Source organism: Rana temporaria, chromosome 8 (genome assembly GCF_905171775.1).
Source record: "Rana temporaria chromosome 8, aRanTem1.1, whole genome shotgun sequence".
NCBI lineage: Eukaryota > Metazoa > Chordata > Amphibia > Anura > Ranidae > Rana > Rana temporaria.
In genome coordinates this window covers 151390372-151416280 of record NC_053496.1, presented here as the reverse complement: position 1 = coordinate 151416280, position 25909 = coordinate 151390372, and the positions used below count along the sequence as shown (strand labels likewise).

The 25909-nt window shown below is 45.0% G+C and overlaps 1 protein-coding gene across 2 annotated transcripts in view; it reads right to left on the bottom strand.

Moving 5' to 3' along the window:
* Positions 1-25909, bottom strand: part of UNC93B1 (unc-93 homolog B1, TLR signaling regulator) — a 259616-nt gene that overhangs the window by 4915 nt on the left and 228792 nt on the right. For both annotated transcript variants that reach the window (XM_040320883.1, XM_040320884.1), the window contains one exon: positions 13252-13434. In XM_040320883.1, coding sequence (XP_040176817.1) covers positions 13252-13434 — 183 coding nt within the window. The remainder of the gene's footprint in view (positions 1-13251; positions 13435-25909) is intronic.

The following is a 25909-nucleotide window of genomic DNA, read 5'->3' as shown; positions in this document are numbered from 1 at the left end:
TTTGCGCAAACCCACCGATAAACGCTTATTGCGATTTTTTTTTACCAAAAATAGGTAGAATACGTATCGGCCTAAACTGAGGACATTTTTTTTTTAATATATATTTTTGGGGGATATTTATTATAGCAAAAAGTAAAAAATATAGATTTTTTTTTCAAAATTGTCGCTCCATTTTTGTTTATAGCGCAAAAAATAAAAACGCAGAGGTGATCAAATACCACCAAAAGAAAGCTCTATTTCTGGAAAAAAAGGACGCCAATTTTGTTTGGGAGCCACGTCGCACAACCGCGCAATTGTCAGTTAAATCAACGCAGTGCCGAATCGCAAAAACTGTCCGGGTCCTTTAGCTGCCTAAAGGTCCGGGTCTTAAGTGGTTAAGGTCTATCCATAGATTTTCAATTATGTTGAGGTCAGGAGATTGTGAAGGCCATGGCAAAACCTTCAGTTTACGCCCCTTAATGTAATCCCCAGTGGATTTTGAGGTGTGTTTAGGATCATTATCCATTTGTAGAAGCCATCCTCTCTTTAACTTCAAGTTACCATCCAAAATTTGCTGAAATTTTATTGAATCCATTTTTCCTTCTACTCGTGAAATGTTCCCTGCAATACAACCCCAAAGCATGATTGATCCACCCCCATGCTTAACAGTTGGACAGAGGTTATTTTCATTAAATTCTGTGCCCTGTCTTCTCCAAACGTACCTTTGCTCATTCCGGCCAAAAAGTTCTATTTTAACCTCATCGGTCCACAGAACTTGTTTCCTAAATGCATCAGGCTTGTCTATATGTTCATTTGCAAAGTTCAAACGCTGATTTTTGTGGTGAGGACGTAGAAGAGGTTTTCTTCTGATGACTATTCCATGAAGACCATGGGCCAGATTCAGGTACCTGCGCTGTGGCGTAACGTATCTCGTTTACGTTACACCGCCGCAAGTTTTCAGCGCAAGTGCTTGATTCACAAAGCACTTGCCTGTAAACTTGCGGCGGTGTAACGTAAATAGGTCAGCGCAAGCCCGCCTAATTCAAATGGGGCGTGTACCATTTAAATTAGGCGCGTTCCCGCGCCTAACATTCTGCGCATGCTCCGTTAGGAAATTTCCCGCCGTGCTGTGCGCGAAATTACGGTGCCCCGACGTGTTTTTTGAACGGCGACGTGCGTTACGTCCTTTCGTATTCCCGGACGTCTTACACAAAAAAAAATTGAAATTCGACGCGGGAACGACGTCCATACTTTAAAATGGCTGGTCTAAATCTAAGCCATGAAATAGCAGGCGTAAGTTTGCGACGGGAAAAACCGACTAGCGACGACGTAAGAGAATGCGACGAACGCGCGTACCTTCGTGGATCGCCGTAAACAGCTAATTTGCATACCCGAAGCGGAAAACGACGCAAACTCCACCCAGCGGTCGCCGAAGTATTGCATCCTAAGATCCGAAGGCGTACGAAGCCGTACGCCTGTCGGATCTTAGCCAAAAGCCGTCGTATCTTTGTTTGTGAATTACAAATAAAGATACGACGCGGCAAATTTGAAAGTACGCCGGAGTATCAGCAGATATTCCGGCGTACTTTTTCTGTGAATCTGGCCCCATATTTGTACAAGTATATCTTTATAGTGGAATAGTGTACCACAACTCCAGTGTCTGCCAGATCTTTCTGGAGGGATCGTGCAGTCAAACGTGGGTTTTGAATTGCTTTTCTCACAATCCTGCGAGCTTTTCTGTCTGATATTTTTCTTGGTCTTCCAGACCTTGCTTTAACTTCCACCGTTTCTGATGACTGCCATTTCTTAATTACATTCCGAACAGAGGATATTGACATCTGAAAACGCTTTGCTATCTTCTTATAGCCTTCTCCAGCTTTGTGAGTGTCAACTATTTTCAGTTTCAGTTTTCAACTGCTTAGAAGAACCCATGGTCAAATGGATCAACATCCCCCTTGGCACCTTAATGAAGATCTGATAAGAGATGAAGAAAGGGTAGGAAGGGTCGAAGAAGAACTTAAACAATTTTTCTTAGCGAATGACACGGAAGGGATCTCCAGTGCCACTATAAAGCCTATATCAGAGGGATTTTAATTTCGGAGGGGGTGAGGGAGAAAAAAGAGAGAATGGCCAAACTCAACGCCTTGTTTAAAGAAATAGCGACTCTTGAACAAAAACATAAAAATCGGGGTCTAAAAGAGACGTATTTTGCTCTAACGTTAAAGAGGGATGAACTCAAGGAGATTCTAGATCAAGAAGCTAATAAGAGTTTAAACAGTATAGCCAGAGAGAGATACTTATGGGGTAATAAGCCCAGTAAACATCTCGCCAAAATGGTTCAAAAAAAGAAAACGAGAAATTACATAGAGAAAATTAAGAAGAAAATGGGGAGTTGGTGTATACTAATAAAAAGATAGTAGAAACTTTCAAAAATTATTACGAAGAGGTGTATACGATTAGCCAGAATAGGTGGAAAAGTGGAGAAAAAGAGGCTAAAATTCGAAACGTCTTAGAAGGGGCAGGACTTATGAAGATAGGGGACATTGATAGACTGAGCCTAGACAGACCAATAACTGAAGAAGAAATCAAGATGGCCTTGAAAAATTCAGCGGGGGGGGAAAAGCCCAGGACCTGACGGGTTTACCGTATTTTATTATATTTTATTTTAATACCGAAATTGTGCAATTACTTTAATGGCCTCGGGGTAGAGTATGACATGAGTAAGGAAGCACTTGCAGCCGTAATTACATTAATTCTAAAAGAGGGGAAGGACGGCTCCTGCTGTTCAGGGTATCGGCCAATTTCTTTATTAAATACAGACATAAAACTCTTTGCCAAAATTCTGGCGGAGCGATTAAAAGAGTGTCTACACATTCTGGTTCACCCGGATCAGGTGGGTTTCGTACCTGATAGACAAGGCAAAGATAACGGGATAAGAGCACTTCTTTTACTCCAAAAAATAAGAGAGAATGAGTCCCCAGGTCTATTCCTGTCAGTGGATGCCGAAAAAGCATTTGACAGGGTAGACTGGGGACTCATGATCCTAACCCTCGAGGCGATGGGACTGGGGCAGAGATTTATTAGCTGGGTTAAAACATTATATCACTCCCCTTCGGCAAAAATCAAAATTAATGGCACTCTATCGGAGTCCTTAGAAATGAGGAATGGTACAAGGCAGGGATGCCCTCTCTCCCCCTTACTTTTTATCCTATCCCTAGAACCGTTACTAGCCACGATCTGCAGAGACCCCGGGATTAATGGGGTCAAAGTGGAGGGGGAGGAACATAAACTTTTGGCGTTTGCGGATGATATCCTCTTTTAAGGTTTCATTACTTTTTGGCGATATTTCAAATTTCAAGATTAACGTTACAAAGTCTGAAATTCTAAATATAAACTTAAATAAAAAGGATGAAAGGAGGTTGAAAGAGATCTGTCATTTCTCTTGGACAAAAGAATGAAAATACCTGGGTATTAAGCTCGCTAATTCGGTGAAAAAGATTTATAAAATAAGCTTCATCCCTCTCTTAAATGAGATTAAAAACGAGATTAAAAAAATAATCAATAGGCCCATATCCTGGATAGGTCGCATTAATACGATAAAAATTATCTTAGTACCTAAAATACTCTACAAATTCCAATTGATCCCGATAGCCCTACCGCAGCAATACCTCAGAATCCTGAACTCATTACTCTTGAATTACGTTTGGAAAAATAAAAAGCACAGGATTTCTCTTGCAATCTTAAAACAAGATAAAAAGGGGGGGGGGGCCTGGCCGTGCCTGATATTAGGAAATACCATAAAGCGGCGGTTCTGTCCCGAGTGGTAGAATGGGCCAGAGATAGGCAAGGTAAGAGGTGGGTTCAAATAGAAAAAGCACAAGCTAAGGCACATTTAAGTAATATAATTTGGATTCCTGCACAATGTAGAGATTTAAACAATAAAGTTTTTGATTTAACACGAGACACTTTGAGAGCATGGGATAGGACTTTGGCACAACTGGATATGAAATATAATTCTTCACTAATTAACTTAAAAGAAAATGCATATTTCGCACCAGGGGAAAAAAAATTGGGGGGAACTGGATTAAAAAAAAAGGAAGTACACTTGGGGGACATAATAAAAGATGGTGAAATTAGGATATATGAAGAATTGAAATCACGAACCGACTGGTGGAATCTGGACAGGTGGCGGTATTCTCAGTTGCAGCATTTTGTTCGACACCTCCCCCGCCCTCTACGGACTGGGGAGGAGTTAACACCACTAGAGAAATTATGTAGAATAGAGAACTCAAGGGGCACTGTGTCAAAATTATACAAATTACTTATAAAGTTAGATGCACGGGGTGAACCCTATTTTGTTCAGAAATGGGAGGGGGAGTTGGGCACTGCTAGAGGGAAAAATACTCTTGAAAGGATGATGCAATTAACCCATTCGTCAGCGACTGACATGCGAACCGCCGAGGCGAATTATAAATGCATCTTTGGGTGGTACAATACCCCTGATAAAATTAGTAAATACAGAATGGATCAGCCCGCATAGTGTTGGCGGGGCTGTCCAGAAAGGGGAACGATGGCACATCTGTGGTGGACCTGTCCTAAAATTCAAAGGTATTGTGATCTTATCTTGAGGCAAATAAATATATATGTCTGTGGAGAGGGTTTAAAAGTTAACTCGTCTTTTGTCATGGAAAGGCATAATTCTACAGATGATGCGATATTGCAAACGGAGACGATGGCAAGCATTCGACCATGAGCTGGTCTCCAGTACCCGGTTGGAAGCTGATGTAGAAAAAAAAAAAAAGAAGAACCCATGGTGCTGATTGTTGGGGCAAGGTCAGATGAGTCTGGGCATTTAAAACCTTTGAGATTGACATCACCTGGTCTTCCCAGACAATGATTGAAAACAATCCATGACACTGTCAGGTCTCAGCTTTGCAAAGGGGGCAGTGCATGCTATAAATTCTGCAGGGTGTCCAAACTTTTGCAGACACCATTTTTTTGTTTTCTGTAATTTTGAAAGTGTAAATGATGGAAATAAAATCTAACTTTTTTTTTACATATTTTAAGAATGTCTAATCTGTAATTTGATGCCTTTTGGAGATTTTTCCATCTTTCCTTGGCTTTGTTATGTACATTAATACAAATTTTTACCTGGGGTGCCCAAACTTTCGATCCCCACTGTATCTGTGTATCTACTCTGAATTGCCCAAGATTTGCATATAATGTCCACTATAAACATAATTAGGTGTGCCGTCGCCTTTAAATTAATATACTTGCAATATCATGTAATCAAATGATGCGCAATCTAAAATAAAAAATAATTACAATATATAGACTTCATAAAAAAATTAATTGCAAAGCTGTCCAAAAAATCTCATACACACAATAAGTACAAACAAGTTTGTGCAAAATGCTCCAAAAACTAAATTTATGGAGTTATTTTGAGTGTTGGGGTATCCAAACACTGTTTAGATTGCCGCTTTCTCTGAGATGAACATTTAAAGGGGTTGTAAAGGTTCATTTTTTATTTTCTAAATAGGTTCCTTTAAGCTAGTGCATTGTTGGTTCACTTACCCTTTCCTTTGATTTACATTCTTAATGTTTTTTTCTTTGTCTGAATTTCTCACTTCCTGTTCCTCCTCAGTAAGCTTGAGATTTTTCGAACACACGAACACCGTTAAAGTCGATGGGACACGAACATGAAAAATCAAAAGTGCTAATTTTAAAGGCTAATATGCAAATTATTGTCATAAACAAGTGTTTGGGGACCCGGGTCCTGTCCCAGGGGACATGTATCAATGCAAAAAAGTTTTAAAACCGGACGTTTTTGCGGGAGCAGTGATTTTAATAATGCTTAAAGGGTCACTAAAGGAAAACATTTTTTTTTGCTGAAATGACTGTTTATTGGGTATAGAGACATAAAAGTTAACGGATTCCTTTTAAAAATGATTAAAAATTTAATTTAATCTATCATATAATGTGCCTCTAGTTTCACTTTTGGTTTTAAAGGTACATACATGAAGTTCCGGGTGAGAGGTGAGTCGGGAAGACTCACAGAACAAAAACAAACAAATCCAGGGCAGTGTTTTGTTTTTAAAATGAATCTGATTGGTTCTGAGGAGTTTTAGACACATGGTAATGACAGCTTAGACCACCGTGAAAAGCTCCCAGTACCATGGTTATAAGGAAACAGGCAACCAGGAAGTGTGGAGATCACAGCAGAATTACAGCTACTTCAAAGCAAAAACGAACAATGAGGACATGAAACCAGTACTGCAGTAAGGTAAAGGAAGCTATGTAGCTAAAAATTGTTTTCCTTTAGTGACCCTTTAAAGTGAAATAATAAAAGCAAAATATTCCTTTAAATTTCGTACCTGGGGGGTGTCTATAGTATGCCTGTAAAGTAGCTCATGTTTCCCGTGCCTAGAAAAGTAATTTAAAACCATGTTGATGGGGACAAGGGCCTCATCCTCACAACCCTTGCCCTGTGGTTGTGGGGGTCTGCGGGTGAGGGGCTTATCAGAATCTGGAAGCCCCCTTTAACAAAGAGGAACTCCAGATCCGGCCCCCCCATGTGAATTGTTAAAGGAGTACATTGTACCCCCACCATTTCACAAAAAAAGTGTCAAAATGTTAAAAACCACAGGAGACAGTTTGGGACAAGTCTTTATTAATTAAAAAGAAAAAAAAAAGGTTCCAACAATGTAATCATGTCTCGAGCGAAAAACCTCGCCGCTACGAACGATACCGCCTCTATAGGAGGCGCCCAGCCGAATGACGCTCTCTCGGTGTGACAGATCTTTTAAAGCTGAGGGCGGGGCCATGTGTGTAGGTGACCCGCCCCCTCTCTGATGCAAGTAAAAAGCCTGGGGTTACCCAATGATGTGTACAGGTGACCCCGCCCCCTCTGGCGCAACGCACAGGCTTTCTCCTTGCATCAGGGAGGGGGTGGGGTCACCCGTGCACGTGACAGATGGCCCCGCCCTCAGCTATAGAAAAACTGTCACATAGAGAGACCGTCATTCGGCCGGGCGCCTCCTATGAGGCTGTATCCTTCGTAGCAGTGTTTTTTTTCCGGATTGCCCGAGACAGGATTACATCGTTGGAACTTTTTTTTTTCTATTTTTATTTTTAATACAGGACTTGTCCCGTTACCAATTAACATTGGGTGCCAGGGTCTGAAGTTCCCCTTTGTTAAAGGGGGCTTTCAGATTCCGATAAGCCCCCTGCCCGCAGACCCCCACAACCACCGGGCAAGGGTTGTGGGGATGAGGCCCTTGTCCCCATCAAATTGGGGACATCCTCCCCCATGTTGAGGGCATGTGGCCTAGTATGGTTCGGGAGGGGGGGCGCTCTCTCGCCCCCCTCTTTTCCTGCAGCCTGCAAGGTTGCGTGCTCGGATAAGGGTTTGGTATGGCTTTTTGGGGCGGGGTTCCCCTTAAAATCCACACCAGACCTGAAGGGTCTGGTATAGATTTTTGGGGGGAACCCCATGCTATTTTTTTTTTAAATGGCACAGGGTTCCCCTTAATATCCATACCAGACCTGAAGGGCCAGATATGGAATTTAGGGGGGACCCCCACGCATTTTTGTTTTTCAATTTTGGTTTGGGGTTCACCACATGCTGACCGGGCCATAGCCGAAAGACTGCTACAGCGTGGTCGGCTTATTTTGAGTGGACGTCCCATGGACGTCCTCCCAGAATCTTGCTCCCGCGTGCCCCCTGGGCGTGACCGATAGCGGTCATTTACCATGTGATCGCTCCATCAAAATGATAGAGCGATCACTTGTAAAAAAAACGGCGTCATGTCTGGTTCCTCCCTCCCCTCGCTGTACCGATCGGTACAGTGTGAGATGGGGAGAGAGCGGATGGCAGCAGTGCTATGGGCTGGAAATGTGACAATTGCAGTCACAGATCCAGCCATCCATCCCTCCATGCTCAGCCATCCCTGCCAATACTATGCAACACCCTGCAATACCCAGCCATACTCTGCGATACCCAGCCATACTCTGCCATACTCGGCTGTACTCAGCCTCTGTATGTGGCCAGGCTGTGGAAGTCTCACACATGTCGTATCACCGTACTCAGGAAGAGTAGAAGAATCTATTTTGGGTTGTTGTTTTGATATGTAAATGCTATGTGTTAGAAATGTTGTATAGATGAACAACTTTGTGCTAAAAAAAATTCGATTTAACCACTTCCCACCCACCATATGATGTCCTTGACTTTGTGCAGGGATATCTGAATGATGCCTGCAGCTACAGGCATCATTCAGATATCAGCTTTTTTAGCCGGTGATTCCCTACACCATAAGAATGTTCAAAGCGGCTGTTCCACTTCTTGATCGATCTTATGGGAGGCGAGAGGGGATGTCCCCCCTCCTGCCACCCTCCGGTGCTTCTACCAGTCTAGAGTAGGGTGACCAGACATCCCCAGTTTCAGGGGACAGTCCCCTGATTGAGGACACTGTCCCCGGACCAAGTCTGTCCCTGGTTTTGTCCCCAGATTGGATTTAATAGGGGGCAGGGGCAATTTCGAAGAAAGTCAGTGCAGAATTAAAATAAAAAAAAATAGAATTACACACCCCTGCTCCGCCGTGCCTACTAGCATAGGGGTGTTGAATTTTTTCCATTATCTGTGCCCCTTTCTGATGATCATGTGCTGGTCGGAGCGGAGGGAATATTTCTTCAATTTCGGGCACATGCCCATTCAGCTCCGCTCGCATGTTATTCTGCCCTGGCTCAAACCCTGGCCAGCCACCTGCCTATCTCCTTGCCTTCCCTGATCTTCCTCCGCTCCCCACCCAGTAGTAGCCAGGGCCCGAAGAGTAAGACTTGAGAGGCTGTGAGGCGGGCGGCGACGGGCAGAGAGTCGCTGATTGTTGCCATTACTAGTAAAGAAAAAATATGTCCCCGGATTTCATTTAAAAAATCTGGTCACCTTAGCCTAGAGGTGAGATGTGGGGTCTCACTGTAAAGAGGACCTGTCATGCCATATTGCTATTACAAGGGATGTTTACATTCCTTGTTATAGGAATAAAAGTGATCAAAACATTTATTTTTGGGGAAAAATGTGTCAAACTAAAATAAAGTAAAATGAACAATAAAAATAAAAAAACATGTTTTTAAAGCGCCCCTGTCCCCGTGTGCTCACATACATAAGCGAACGCATACGTAAGTCCCGTCCACATATGAAAACGGTGTTCAAACCACACATGTGAGGTATCGCTGCGAACTTTAGAGCGAGAGCAATAATTTTGGCCCTAGACCTCCTACTGTAACCAGTAAAAACATTTAAAGCGTCGCCTATGGGGATTTTTAAGTAGCGAAGTTTGGCGCCTGTCCACGAGCGTTTGCAATTTTGAAGAGTAACATGTTAGGTATCCATTTACTCGGGGTAACTTCATCTTTCACATTATGCAAAAACATTGGGCTAACTTTAATGTTTTTTTAAAAGCACAAAACTGTTTTTTCCCCCCAAAAAAATGTGTTAAAAAAAATTGCTGCGCAAATACTGTGCGCGATAAAAAGTTGCAACGACCGGCATTGTATTCTCTAGGGTCTTTGCTAAAAAAAACATATACAATGTTTTGGGGTTCTATGCAATTTTCTAGCAAATAAATGATGATTTTTACATGTAGGAGAGAAATGTCAGAATTGGCCTGGGTGCTCCAGAACGCCTGAAGGTGCTCCCTGCATGTTGGACCTCTGTATGTGGCCAGGCTGTGTAAAAGTCTCACACATGTGGTATCGCCATACTCAGGAGTATTAGCAGAATGTGTTTTGGGGTGTAATTTGTGGTATGCATATGCTGTGTGTCAGAAAAACCTGCTAATATGACAATTTTGTGAAAAAAAAAAAGAAAAAAAAAATCATGATTTTGCAAAGAATTGTGGGAAAAAATTACAACTTCAAAAAATTCACCATGCCTCTTTCTAAATACATTGGGATGTCTTATTTCCAAGAAGGGTTCATTTGGGGGGTATTTGTACTTTTCTGGCATGTTAGGGTCTCAAGAAAGTACTTCAGGTGTGATCAATTTTCAGATATTGGCACCAAAGCTTGTGGACTCTATAACTTTCACAAAGACCAAATAATACACACCAACTTGTACTTATTTTTACCAAAGATATGTAGCGGTATACATTTTATCCAAAATTTCTGAAGAGAAATTACTAATATGCTAAATTTTATAACAGAAACAAAAAGAAATTCTTTTTTTTTTACAGAATTTTCAGTCTTTTTTCTTTTATAGCGCAAAAAATAAAAAACCCAACAGTGATTAAATAACAGTGATTAAATACCACCAAAATAAAGCTCTATTTGGGTGAAAAGAAGGCCACAAATTTTATATGGGTACAGTGTTGTATGACTGAGTACTTGTCATTCAAAATGTGAGAGAACCGATAGCTGAAAATGTATCTGGTTAGGAAGTGGGTTTAAGTGCCCAGTGGTCAAGTGGTTAATATTCATACCAGACCCAAAGCTGTTTTTTTTCAATGACTTTAATCTGTATTGTCGGGAGCCGGCAATTCATTATAGCCGTGAGTAGTTTTTAAATTACTGTATTTATTGGCGTATAACACTCACTTTTTTTACCCTGTAAATATAGGGAAAAACTGTGCCTGCGTGTTATACGCAGGGGGCTGTGGAAAGTTTTTTCCTGAAACTTCCCTCTTAAAGTTAGGGTGTGTGCTATACGCCTGTGCGTGTTATACACCGATAAATACGGTACTTTTCTAAGCACAGGAAACATGCGCTACTTTACAGGCATACTATAGACACCTCCTAGGTAAGACATTTAAAGGAATATTTCACTTTTATTGTTTCACTTTAAGCATTATTATAATCACTTCTCCCGAAAAAACTGCTGTTTTTAAAACTTTTTATTGCATTGATACATGTCCCCTGGGGCAGGACCCAGGTCCCCAAACACTTTTTATGACAATAACTTGCATATTAACCTTTAAAATTAGCACTTTTGATTTCTCCCATATACTTTTAAAGGGTGTTCCTTGGCTTTTCGAATTTGCTACCAACACCCCAAATTGTTCGCTGTTCCGTGAACGGGCGAACAGCCAATATTCGAGTCGAATTCATGTTCGACTCGAACATAAAGCTCATCCCTAGTCCCAAGGGAGGGGGTGAGTAAGCTGACTAACCCCCAGCCAGAATGGCTCGGATGATGGGGGCAAGCTTACTGAGGAGGAAGTGAGAAATTCAGACAAAGAAAAAAAACATTTAGAAGGGAAATCGAAGGAAAGGGTAAGTGAACCAACAATGCACTAGCTTAAAGGAACCTATTTAGAAAATAAAGAACAAGCCTTTACAACCCCTTTAATTTTATATTGTTTGGATTAGTTCACACTAAGCACAGAGGTTTTGATACACACATATACAGTAACTTCAGCTGCATATACAATATCTGTTTATCTACTCTGAACTGCCCAAGTTTGTTATAGGTTTACCATAGCAGGGCTTTTTTTCTGCCGGAACTTGCCGGAACGCAGTTCAACCACCTCAGGCACTGGCAGCCCTCTCCTCTGCAGTCTGTCACATAAAACAGAAGCCGATAGGGGAAGTTTTATACCATTCATTCATTTTATACCATTCACTTACTTCCTTCACCAGCTTCTGTATGCTAGGCATCCAGGGAATGTACTCCACAGCTGAGTGATCGGTGCCCGCAACTAACCGCATTAATGGGGGATTTCAGAGGCAGCTATCCCCGCCTGCTGTCTGTCATATCTGTGTGGCATGGAACCAAGTTAAGCTCTCTGAAACTCCTCCTCGGTTCTGTGCTACACTGATCTGACAGGTGGAGCTGCACGGAGGAGACTGCACAGTAAGCTGAAGGGGAAAAAAAGCCTGATTTGATAGAATGGAAGTCTGCTGCATGGCTCTAATACCAATCAAGGTGAGATAGCTGTGGAGGGAAAGGGGGAGGAAGGGGGGCTGGTTGTGCAGAGAGAGTAGAAACTGAAGTTGTGGATGTTCTGCATAGGTGTGCAGAGGTGATTGTGGACTGGGGGTGTAAGCTGTGTATGGGGGGTGTGCAGAGGTGACTTGTTGACAGAGGTTAAAAGAGGAATTGTGGATGGGGGGAGGGGACTGCACATGGTAATGTGAATTGTGAAATGTGGGGGCCAAGGGGGTGAGCTGGTTGTGGATGGAGGGGGATGGTGAACTGTGGAGAGTGGGGAGAGGGTGAGGTGAACTGTAGAGAGGGTGAACTGTGGGGGTGGGGTGGTGAACTGTGAACGAGAGAAGAGAATGTAACCTGTGGGTGGAGGGAGGGGGTGAGCTGTAAAGAGAGGGGAAGAGGGTGAGCTGGGGGGGGACTGTGGAGAGGGGGGAGGGGAGCTGGGGGGAACTGTGGAGAGGAGGGGGAACTGGGGGGTGAACTGTGGAGAGGTGGAAGAGGGTGAGCTGTGTGGGGAGTTAACTGTGGAGAGGTGGGAGAGGGTGAGCTGTGTGGGGAGGTGAACTGTGGAGGGGTGGGAGAGGGTGAGCTGTGTGGGGAGGTGAACTGTGGAGAGGAAGGGCAAGAGGGTGAGCTGTGGGGGGAGGTGAACTGTGGAGAGGGTGAGCTGTGGGGTGGGGGGAGCTGTGCAGGGGGGTGAACTGTGGAGAGGAAGAGGGAGAGGATGAGCTGTGGGGGAGGTGAACTGTGGAGAGGGTGAGCTGTGGAGAGGGTGAACTGTGGGGGGAGGTGAACTGTGGACGAGAGAAGAGAAGGTAAGCGGTGGGTGGAGGGAGGAGGGGGTGAGCTGTGGAGAGGGGGAGGGTGAGCTGTGGAGAGGGGGAGGGTGAGCTGTGGAGGGGAGGGGGTGAACTGAGAAGGTAACCTCTGCATGGAGGGAAAGGGAACCTGCGTGTGTGTGTGGGGGGGGGGGGTAAGCTCTGGACGAGAGAAGAGAAAGTGACCTGTGGATGGGGAGGTGAGCTGTGGCCAGGGATGGAGAAGGTAAAGAACACTTTACTTCTCTTTCCCAACGAATGGCGGCATTGAGGGCGGGAATAGGAGTGGGTTGGGGGGGTAAAGGGGGCGGGAAGGTTGGGTTCCTGCACCTATTCTCTGAGAAAAAAAGCCCTGACCATAAGTAACTCATGAACTGAAGTTGCAAATTGACTCCATCAGCTGAAACTATCTCACATCTATGGTGGCAAGCCGACACCCAATCACATTTTACTGTTTATACATGTTTACAGTATATAATGCATGCACACATACAGGTCTTCTTAGCATTTGTCTAGGCTAATATCACTCACCAGCACAAAGCCTGTGCAGGCAAACAAGACTTCAAACCCGCTGTACAGGAAGTATGGAGCTAGGCAGCGCAAGCGGTAATCTCTAAAGTGCTTGAAGGGTAATTGAAAGATGTTCCCCCAGCCTATGCTGCGAAGGTCAATCTCCTCAGTTGGGCGATATGCCGAGCCACAGAGAACCAAGAACTGGGTAGGGAAAAATATATAGACGTAAATGCAAAATATCAAACACCATCCTTTCCATTATGACGCCCTCCACAATCCAGTACCAACCATCTGCCTCTCATATGCCCATTAATATCCCTTTCTGAACTTCTTCCATCTTCCAGCAGAAGTTCTGCCTAAGACATGGCTGGACAAATCCCAGGACCATGGTTACATGGGATTTTTGTTCCTTAAGAAAATGTAATTTTTTGAGGTTTCCTCTATTTCTCGTCATCAGAGTTGGCTCCCAAAAATCCTTGATTGGACAGACTGGCTCCTAAATTCCATATAATTTGTTCACCCCCTAAGAGCAGACGCCATAAGGCACTAGCACTTGCCAGTTAGCCAGAAAATGTTCATCTGTGTGTCCTCTTAACCAGTTTTTTCTTTATTACAAATTTGGGACTAAGCCCCAAAGCTAAGCACCACCAACCCACTTACTCTGCCATTGTCCAATCATTCCCATGAGTAGGCACGGGCGTCTGCTCCATAAGGCAATAGGGGGGGGGGGCAATTGTCCACCCCCCCCCCCTGGAATCGTAAAAGAAGACACTTGACTTTCCCCTGTGTTGCAATGGCCGCCAGGGCAGCCGTAGACTTTTTTTTTCTAAGTCTGCTGCTGGCCTGGGGGCTGTGGCTGCTCTCAGTCTGTTCCAACTTATTCACTGCGATACATACAGACACATCCGTCCCTCACTCCTCATTACCGGCCCGAGCATTGGATTGGCTCTGCCGCTCGGGGCTCTGCTTAAAGGGGTTGTAAAGGTAAAAAAAAATTCCCTAAATAGCTTCCTTTACCTTAGTGCAGTCCTCCTTTACTTACCTCATTCTTCGATTTTGCTTTTAAATGTCCTTATTTCTTCTGAGAAATCCTCACTTTCTGTTCTTCTGTCTAACTACACGCAGTAATGCAAGGCTTTCTCCCTGGTGTGGAGAAAGCCTCTTGAGGGGGGAGGGGGCGAGCAAGAGGACACTCTCTACTTTGCAGATAGAGAAGGGAGCTGTGTGTTAGTGGGTGTCCTGACACTCCTGCTCACCCCCTCTCTCCTCCAGGGAGAAAGCCTTGCATTACTGCATGTAGTTACAGAAAGAAGAACAGGATGTGTGCATTTCTCAGAAGAAATAAGGACATTTAAAAGCAAAATCGAAAGAAGGAGGTAAGTGAAGGAGGATTGCACTAAGGTAAAGGAAGCTATTTAGGGAAAACATTTTTTCCTTTACAACCCCTTTAACATCCCGGCTGATCTGTTCCGTGATTTGCTGCCTCAGCCTGCCTGCCTGTGCAAATGTATATTGCACTCGCTATGCCTATGCCGATCCGGCCGGCGCAGTGCCAGCTCCTCCCACAGGTGCATGGCATGCAGTGGCCGAGACAAGAGAGAACACAGCAGCAGTGCCACATACACTGTTACACACACACATATGTGTGTGTAACAGTGTATGTTATATAATCTTCAGACTTCTTCACTTTGTATGGAACCGGAAGTTACTCTCTCTCAGGCATATCAGTCCATGATGCCCAGCAGCCCATATAAATATAGCCTAGAGATTAGAGAATGTACATCTTTTTTTATTGCAATGTATTGCAATACATCTGTGTTGTGGGCGGTCATATTTTGATCTTGATGAAAACAACATATACAGTATTGCATCAGTTCTCAAACCCCTCCCCTTCATGACATTGTCAAAAAGGGACCGAGCATGGATGACCTTAAAATTATGCCCTACCCCCCCTGAAAAAGTTCAGCGGACGCCCATGTGAGTAGGTGCAGTGGTTTGGTACTGTGTATACAGGTGGTGAGCCTTATTTGCTTGTAATATGGTTTTCCTGCTTAGTAGCACAGAGTTATGATATACTGTAAAACTTCCTATATTTAAACATACTTCTGTAGATCAATTCAGACCTCGGCTGAATTACTCAATACAACAGCTCCCCTCTTCTCCCCAACAACAGTCCAAAAATACACATCCCTCCAAAACATCTATACATACACAATTCCTTAAAAATGCATTTATACCCCCTGAAATTTTCCACATTTTGTCATGTTACAACCAAAAATGTAAATGTATCTTTAGCACCCTCTACCTAGTGTAGGTGCTAGAGTGAGATTTTTGAGAAGAGCAGGTAAATTTAGGAAGGCCTAGTTAAAAGCTGGGCCTGTTTATTTTATCTGTGGGCTGGGAGTGGCCTAGAGTAGGTTGGTGACTCACAGATAACATCTTTCGGTTACCTCCCTTCTGCTTCTAGGAGCTTCTAGAAGAAAGGAGGGGAAGAAGGGTGGAACTGTCTGGGGTATTCTAATGAGCCCTGACCAATCCCCAACCTGGATTTGCCGAGGCAGGCCTTCTTAAATACCCAGGGTCACTCCAGCTGGGGAGGAGTTGTTCGGGTGGAAGAACTGGAGATGGAGTATTAGGCTGTCAAGGGGTTTGAGGAAGCCCCCTACTCTGGGGGGGGGGTTGTTCTTGGGCCAGGGGCTTGGAGTTGAACAGGAACCCCATACAACCCAACCCTGCTTAACATGAGAGGACAGTGGGGAATACTGCCGGGCAAGTCTCCAGGAGGCATCCACCAGGTGTTGGTGAGTGAAACACAGCCATGAACGCTGGGGAGGCATGCCGGGGCAGATTGGGGGGATGCAATCTGAGATGGATGTAGAGGACTGTGGTGTCATGGGCAGTAAAAACAGGCAGCTGCAGCCAGGAGGGCTGTCAGGGTCTAAAGAGGACTTCTGGGAGCACCAGAACTGTATTTTCTACACCATAGGAGCCCATGACCCCTGCCTGTAATAAGGTACTGTTGCTAAGGTCTGGCTAAAACCAGTGTCAGGCCTAACCATGTGCTAGCTGTGCCTGAAGAACTGTGCTGGAGGGAGATGGAGAGATAATCTGCAGCAAGTGATGTGCAGGAGGAGAGTATCTAAAATAATCTTTTCTGGGCATCCAATAAATTCCTTAACCACACCCAAGTTCTAATCCCTCAAAAAAACAACAAAAAAAAAACAAAGCTGATAGACTTTTCATTGTCTTGGAGTGTCTGGAAGAGAATGCCGGGCTGTGCGGGGGGGGGGGGGGGGGTGACAGGTGGGCCACGCTGCTATAAGGGTACCGCTACTTTTTTTATTGGGATTTTATGTTATAGACCAACACAAAGTGGCACTTTATTGTGAAGTGGAAGCAAAATGATAAATGGTTTTCAATTGTTTTTACAAATAAATATCTGAAAAGTATGGCATTCATTTGTATTCAGGCTCCTTTACTCTTATACCGCTAACTAAGATCGAGTGGAACCAATTGCTTTCAGAAGTCACCTAATTAGTAAATAGAGTCCACCTGTGTATAATTTAATCTCAGTATAAATACAGATGTTCTGTGAATATCCCAAGCTTTGCACATCTCACAGAGTACTGTTCAATCAATCATCTGAAAATGGAAAGAGTATTGCACAACTGCAAACCTACCAAGACATGGCCGTCCACCTAAACCGACAGGCCGAGCAAGGAGAGCATTAATCAGAGAAGTAGCCAAGAGGTCCATGGTAACTTTGGAGGAGCTGCAGAAATCCACAACTCAGGTGAGAGAATCTGTCCACAGTACAACTATTACTCGTGCACTCCAAAAATCTGGCCTTTATGGAAGAGTGGCAAGAAGAAAGCCATTGTTTTACTTTTTGGCCTAAAAGCAAAACGCTATGTCTGGCAGAAAACCAAACACTGCACATCACCCATAACACACAATCCCCACCATGAAACATGGTGGTGGCAGCATCATATTGTGGGGATGCTTTTCTTCAGCAGGCACAGGCAAGCTTGTCAGAGTTGATGGGCTAATGGATGGAGCCAAATACAGGAGAAACCCTGCTAGAGTCTGCAAAAGACTTATGCCGCGTACACACGACCGATTTTCCTGTCATGCAAAAAAACAAAGTTTTTCTCTACGTGATTCTTCTCAAGCATGCCTTGCATAAACCAGTTGATGAACAAAAAACGCTCGAGCAAAGCGCGGTGACGTACAACTCATACAACGGCACTATAAAGGGAAAGTTCCATTCAAATGGCGCCACCCTTTGGGCTGCTTTTGCTGATCCTCGTGATAGTAAAAGTTTGGTGAGAGACGGTTTGCGCTTTTCAGATTTTGTGCTTTTTAGCCCGTTACAGCGTGACGAATGTGCTATCTCCATTACGAACGCTAGTTTTACCAGAACGAGCACTCCTGTCTCATACTTGATTCTGAGCATGCGCATTTTTTCCCCTCGGAAAAGCATACATACAAGCGACGAGAAAAAATAGAGCAGGTTCTAATTTTTTTACGGGCAGTTTTCTCGTTGAGAAAACTGCTATGGAGCATACACACGACCGGTTTTCACGACCAATCTAAAAAATGGCAGTTTTCTCGTCATGAAAAACGGTCGTGTGTACGCGGCATTAAAACTGTGGCAGAGGTTTACCTTACAGCTGAACAATGACCCTAAACATACAGCCATGGAATGGAGTGTCAAGACTTGAAATTTGCTGTTCAGTTCATGGGACGGTGATAATAATGGGGGATTTTAACTACCCAGAAATTGACTGGAATAATGGCATTGCTGGGACAGTTAAAGGACAAAAATTTAAAAACCTATTGCAGGACAACTTTATGGTCCAGTTTATTGAGGCGACAACTAGGAATGATGCTCTGTTGGACCTGGTAATCTCAAACCATGCAGAGCTTATTACTAATGTTCAGATAAAGGAACACCTGGGTAGCAGTGATCATAACATGATTTCATTTAATGTTAACTATAAGCAAGAAATACATACAGGAAAGATAAAAACACTCAATTTCAAGAGAGCAGATTTTCCAAGGATGAGGGCTGCTCTCCAGGACTTGGACTGGGAGGGAATATTGGCACCGATGAACACAGAACAGAAATGGGAATTCTTCAATAAGACCATTTATGAACTCACTACAAAATATATTCCCATGGGCAATAAGTTTAAAAGGCTAAAAATAAAACCTATGTGGCTCACGGTCAAGGTTAAAAAAGCTATAAACAATAAGAAAATAGCTTTTAAAAAATATAAAAATGAAGGAACACTAGTGTCATTTAAATGTTACAAAGAATATAACAGGATATGTAAAAAGGAAATCAAGGATGCAAAAATTCAAAACGAATGACAGATTGCAAAAGATAGTAGGACAAACCCCCAAAAATTCTTTAAATATATTAATAGTAAAAAGGTGAAGTCTGAGCATGTAGGCCCCCCACAAAATAATCTAGAGTGGGTGACTGGGGACAAAGAGAAGGAAAATGTATTAAATGCTTTCTTCAGCTCTGTGTATACAAAGGAGCATGGGGGGGGCTCATGTCCAAAATGGGGGTGGGAGTGACACAGCCCCAAATCCACAATGGCTCAAAAGTGATATGGTCCAGAAATATTTAGACAGAATAAAGGTGGATAAAGCACCTGGACCAGATGGCATCCACCCACGGATCCTAAAAGAATTGAGCTCTGTAATTTCAAAGCCACTGTATCTAATATTTAGGGACTCATTAATGACAGGAATAGTATCACTGGATTGGCGTAGAGCCAATGTGGTGCCCATATTTAAAAAGGGAACAAAGGGCCAGATCCACAAAGCAGATGCGCCGACTTAACTCGAGATACGCAGCGTAATTGAAATTTGCGCCGCGCGTATCTTTGCGCCTGATCCTCAAAACAAGATACGCCTGAAATTCCGGTATTTCTGTCCTACCTAAAAGAATTACTGTGACGAGATCCTTTGCTCGCGCCGTTCTGCTCTCCCGACACTCCTTTGCTACTTGCAGATTGCAACGTCTGATGGTCCAGTCATCCAAGGTTCCGGGATCCGAACTACAGCTATGTGCCGTTCAGATCCATTAAGAACAAACACCAGGCCGGCTGTATGTAAGTTCAAACAGGACTCTTTGGGCCAGATCCACAAAGAGCCGGCGTAACGTAAAATTTCCCATTTAAGTTACACTGCCTTAAAATTTCTACCTAAGTGCCCAATCCACAAAGCACTTACCTAGAAATTTTCGGCTGTGTAACTTAAATTCCGCCGGCGCAAGGCGTTCCTCCTCAAATGGGGGCGATTTCCATTTAAATTAGGCACGCTCCCGCGCCGGCCGTACTGCGCATGCTCGTGACGTAATTTTCCCGACGTGCATAGCGCGAAATTACGTTACGCCGAGCTTTGTGGATCGCGACGGGTCAATAAAGTTGTGTCGGGAAAAAAAAAAGATACGGCGGGAATTTTTTTTTTAAAACAAAAAAAAAACGCGTCGCTGGACAGAAGAGTCTGCTTTTACAAGGTGTAAACAGTTTACACTTTGTAAAAGCAGCCCTAATTTTACAGTAGCAAACTAAAACTTACGGAGAAAAAACTAAGCGTAAAAGCTTTGTGGATCTCCGTAAGTGCTAATTTGCATACCCGAGGCGGCATTTCGACGCAAAATGCCCCCAGCGGCGGATGCGGTACTGCATCCTAAGATCCGGCAGTGTAAGTCCCTTACACATGTCGGATCTTCTGTCTATCTCTTGGAAACTGATTCTGTAGATCAGTTCCAAAGATAGAAACAGGGATACGACGGCGTATCAGTAGATACGCCGGCGTATCCCTTTTGAGGATCTGGCCCTTTATTTTCAAGTACACAGCACACTTTTATACAGAATTTGGAACATCCCACCCCCAACAACCGCTTTCCTATTGGTCAATTGTAAAGTATATTCAGTCCTCACTCAGGTCCTCCTTAATCATGCAAATGAGGACTTGAAATAGTCAACAGGGATTGGTCCAATAGCTTGGATAGAAAGACTATTATGTGTATTGAGACAGAAGCCCCAGGGGGCAATCAATGTACACAATAGCCAGCCACAGAACAATGGGACCGTCTGGAGAGTGAGTTAGCCTTAAGACAGGGCAGAGACCCTTTTGACTTAATCAGTTACAACACAGTATTGGCATCACACAATAGAACATGGTATGTCATTCCACATCTTTAGACAGACGGTCTGTCTCTACTAACAGAAGATATTTACACCTGATAATCAAAAAGGCTTTAAACAGGCTTATCACATAATGGACAATGAAATGTCTTTCACAATTCAGCTTACTTAGCATCTTAAAAGCAGGTGTCCTTGCATTGAATAAGCCAACAGCTTGTAATGTCCCTCTCCTGTGTAACAGATGTCAAGTAGAAACACTTTAATATCTCAAGATCCATGACAATTACACCGGCGCTTCTTCGTGCGCAAATTACGCTAGACACGCCACTGTTTTGATAGGCAAAGATGCAAATGAGGGAGATAGGGCGATCCACAAAATTAAGTGTGTGCGCCGTAGATTACGCCCTGTGCACTTCTGTTAGTTTCCCGGCGGGAAGTTACACTTTATAAAAGCTGCCCTAATTTTACACCTGCCGTGTAAAGGTCTGCTACAGCAACACCATTAAGGAAGAGCTGAGCACACACACTTTCCGGACTACAATCTGTCTGCCAACATGCCAGGGCCATCCATGATCATAACTGCACTAGTGACTTTAGACGTGCTAAGAAGGAGGGGGGAACGGAGGAGGAGGAGGAGGGCACAGGAGAGGGTATACCGCAGACGCCTAGATGTGTTTGGCATAGGGGAAGCAGAGGTGTATCGCACCTTCAGATTCAGCCGTGAAGCCATCCTGGAAATAACCACAATCCTGCAGGATGACCTCACCAGCCCAACACAACGCTCACATGCAGTGCAGCCACTGATCAAGGTACTGGCAACACTGCATTTCCTGGCCACTGGCTCTTTTCAGCGCACAAGTGGACGTGTGGCTGGGATGGCACAATCCTCCATGAGCAGATGTGTGCACCAGGTTGTCCCTGCAATCCTGAGACGCATGTTCAATCAATTCATCAAACCCTCCCAGGAGGTCCAGCGAATGGACACAATGACCGATTTTTTCCAAATTGCTGGATTTCCACGCACCATCGGGGCAATTGATTGCACACATGTAGCACTACAGCCCCCCCATGAGACAGAGCACATGTACCGGAATAGAAAGCACTGGCATTCAATCAATGTACAGGTGATAGTGGATGCCAAATACCTCATATGGCACGTCTGTGCCAAATTCCCAGGATCCAGCCATGACAGCTATCAATTCCGTCACAGCAACATCTCCAGAGAATTGGAACAGAACGTGTATGGGGACAGCTGGCTGGTTGGTGAGTGACATGGGTGTCAGGTATGACTGTCCCCCCCCCATGATGCACACATCACAAGGGGCACATGCATGACTAACATCCTCCTGTCTTTTCCCTTCCAGGTGACTCTGCATATGCACTGGGACCCCACCTTATGACTCCATACCGGAACCCCCAAACCCCAGGAGAGGAAAATGCTGCACACATACGCACCGTGCAGTGGTGGAGCGCACATTTGGCCTCCTGAAGTCACGTTTCCGATGCCTGGATAAGTCTGGGGGTACCCTGTTGTATTCCCCAAACTTTGTGTGCCAGATCATCGGTGCATGTTGCATTCTGCACAACTTCGCAGTGAGAAGGGGCCTGGAGATTGACATATGTGATGACCTGACCCCCGAACCTGACAATCCCCCCCCAACCAACTCTACCCGGTCTGCTGAGGGAACAGCAGCCAGGAGACGCCTCGCAGAAGGCATCTTTGCACAGTAAACACACACATTAATTATGTCACAATGAGAATGCATGAATGCACACCACTGTGGTCCCTAGCACAGACACATCACATGCACATCTAATTGGATTAGATCCAAGTACCCCCCCAATGGTACTTGGGAGCAGTAACTCCCCGCCACGGCTCCAATTATGTCACTGTGCATTCATACACCATTCAGGGACCTGGGATCACTTCTCCCTGGTCCTGGGGATCCCTACTCCACCAAAACTGAGGGTGACACCCTTATTTCATCAGGAATGTCACCCCCCACATTCACACATCATTCACACACATTAAACAAATCATAAGTACAGTATACAAAACAAAATCATAAAAATAAAAAAACAAAAGTACCCTTGCAAAATTAACGGCGGCGGCGTGAGCTATGCCTGGGCCGCCCACGGGCACAGACACGGGCACGGCCACGGCCAACCAGAGGAGCCTCCTGGGGGGGGTGTGAGCAGGGGAAGGAGGATCATCCTGGGGGGGGGGGTGTGAGCAGGGCAAGGAGGATCATCCTGGGGGGGGGGGGGGGAAGGAGGATCATCCTGGGGGGGTGGGTGAGCCCGGGAAGGAGGAGCCTCCCCTGGTGACTGTCCTCCTGCTGGCCTGCCCTCCAAGGCCACTGCTATCCTGGTCAGACAGTTTGTGAGGGCAGCCGCATTGGCCTGGCCAGCCCGGGTATTGTCCTGGACAGCCTGGGTCAGGGCACTCACCTCCTGGGCCACGCCTGTTGTGGCGGTCTGCAGGTCACACAAGCATGTGATGACCGCCAAGGAGTTTGTGGCCCCATCAGTGATTGCCTCCTTCATTGCACCCAGGCTTGTCTGCATCTGGCTCAGAGTCTCTTTGATCTGAGCCAGATTGCGGGTCTGCCGGGCATTGTCTCTCTGCAGACTGGTCGGCAGACGCTCGGCCACCCCCCTGGTCTCCTGGGTCGCCATCATGCCTGCCCCTGAGGCTTGTGGCCTGGGAGGAGGGGAGAGAGTGACCCTTGTGGGTTGAGGCCTGTTGGGGGAGGAGTGGGAGGGGCTACCCCTGATGGTGGCCTGACTGCTGCCAGCCTCAGGGGTAGCCTCAGGGGGAAACAAATCAGAGGCCAAAAGGACTTCCATGCCAATCTGCATATCTTCTTCCTCAGCCTCCACCCCCTCATCCTCCTCCCCCTCAACCTCCTCATGAGGGGAGGTGTGGCCACTCCCCTAAGGGATCCTGCCCTTTTTTGGGACTCCTCAGCAGCCTCTTGTCCAGGGGATGGTGCAGCAGCCTGGCCTGATGGGCCAGCAACCTCCTGGCCTGATGGGCCGGCAACCTCCTGGCCTGATGAGCCAGCAATCTCCTGGCCATCTGTGGAGGACACAAAACAATCACAGGTTGGAGGATCCACACACTTGGCACATCTTCCCTTCCCCCACCCACACATGCTAATCACCAGATAGAAAAACACAAAAACTTACCTGTCCTCACAGGAACATCTGATTGATAGCCAGGCAGGCCCACCACCTGCTGTGGGTGGAAATACCGGGCCACTGCCCAATCCTCCTCAGTCAGCCTGATGGGGCAGGGTCCGCCTTCTCCAGTGCCCGTGGCATGGGCATTGATCCTGGCCATCTTGTCACGGACCAGGCTCCTAAGATCGTTGATCTTCTTTTGTATGCCAGCGGTGGTCCTCGTCTCCCCCCCCCCCCCCCCCCCGCCGCATTGATCTGATCCGTGATTTTTTTAATCATGTCCTTCCTCTGGGCCGGGGAGGTGTTCCGGCTCTCAGGGCCATGTAAATAATGCCCATATCGGACGATGCCCCCAGCAAGTATCTGCTTCTCAATCGTGGAAAAATTAAGCTTCCTACGCTTCGGTGCTATCACACCCACCACTCAGCACCAACAAAAAACAAACACAACAAACAAACAAAAATACTCACAGAAGAAACACATACAAAAAGCAAAACACACAAGCAGACAGCTACTACAAATTCAAAAACAAGCACGCAAAAAACAATCAGAAAAAACAAACAGAAAATACACTTAGGAAAAAAAAAACACCAACTACACTCTACTACTCCTCCAAAACTTTTATCTCACACACAACTCACCAACACACACCAACAAACGACAGAGCAGAAGCAACTTGCTCTAGGAAGGGGAACACAGGGATATACTTTTGCAAGGGAAGTGTGTATGTCTGGGGCATTTTATACACAGGGCGATCCTCAAACTAAGTACACTTGGCCTTTTACCTATCTCACTGATTGCGCCGAGCCAAGTTCTGCACATGCCCAGTGAGGAGCAGATTCGTGCGCGCATGCGCAGTACGGCCGGACCTTCATTTGCATGGGGTCACGGCTCATTACAATGAAGCACGCCCACTTCCTTCCCACTTGCAATAACCCCGCCTTACGTCTCGGAATTTAAGTTACACTTGCGCAATTTTGGACGCAAATGCGCTGTGGATACGGCACTTACGACACAAAATTAGGGCGCCGCAACTTAAATGACATAAGTTTTGACTAACTTAATTTGCGCCGCTGTTTGTGGATCTGGCCCAAAGTCTTTGCCAAGTAACTATGGGCCAAATCCACAAAAGGGATACGACGGCGTAACTGCTGTTACGCCATCGTATCCCTGTTCCTAACTATGGAACTGATCCACAGAATCAGTTTTCCATAGTTAGGGAGAAGATCCGGCATGTGTAAGGGACTTACACTGCCGGATCTTAGGATGCAGTACCGCATCCGCCGCTGGGGGCATTTCGTGTTGAAATGCCGCCTCGGGTATGCAAATTAGCACTTACGGAGATCCACAAAGCTTTTCAGCTTCGTTTTTTCTCCGTAAGTTTTAGTTTGCATACGCAAAATTAGGGCTGCTTTTACAAGGTGTAAAGTTAGTACACCATGTAAAAGCAGACCTTTCTGTCCAGCGACGCGATTTTTTTTTAATTTTTAATTTTTTTTTTCCCGCCGTATCTTTTTTTTTTCCCGACGCAACTTTATTGACCCGTCGCAATCCACAAAGCTCGACGTAACGTAATTTTGCGATATGCACGTCGGGAAAATGACGTCACGAGCATGCGCCGTACGGCCGGCGTGGGAGCGCGCCTATTTTAAATGGGAATCGCCCCCATTACAATAGGAACGCCTTGCGCCGGCGGAATTTAAGTTACACAGCCCAAAATTTCTAGGTAAGTGCTTTGTGGATCGGGCACTTAGGTAGAAATTTTAAGGCAGTGTAACTTAAATGGAAAAAATTAAGTTAGGCACGATCTTTGTGGATTTGGCCCTATAGACCTGTTAGTTTAACTTCTGTAGTTGGGAAGATACTGGAACGTTTAACCACTTTAGCCCCGGGCCTGTTTTTCAGAGTCGGTGTTTACGAGACAAAACCATTTTTTTTTGCTAGAAAATTACTTAAAACCCCCAAACATTATATATTTTTTTTTCTAACACCCTAGAGAATAAAATGGAAGTCATTGCAATACTTTTTGTCACACCGTATTTGCGCAGCGGTCTTACAAGCGCACTTTTTTTGGAAAAAATTCACTTTTTTAAATGAAAAAATAAGACAACAATAAATTTGGCCCAATTTTTTTATATATTGTGAAAGATAATGTTACGCCGAGTAAAATGATACCCAACATGTCACGCTTAAAAATTGCGCCCGCTCGTGGCATGGCGTCAAACTTTTACCCTTAAAAATCTTGATAGGCGACGTTTAAAAAATTCTACAGGTTGCATTTTTTGAGTTACAGAGTAGGCCTAGGGCTAAAATTAATGCTC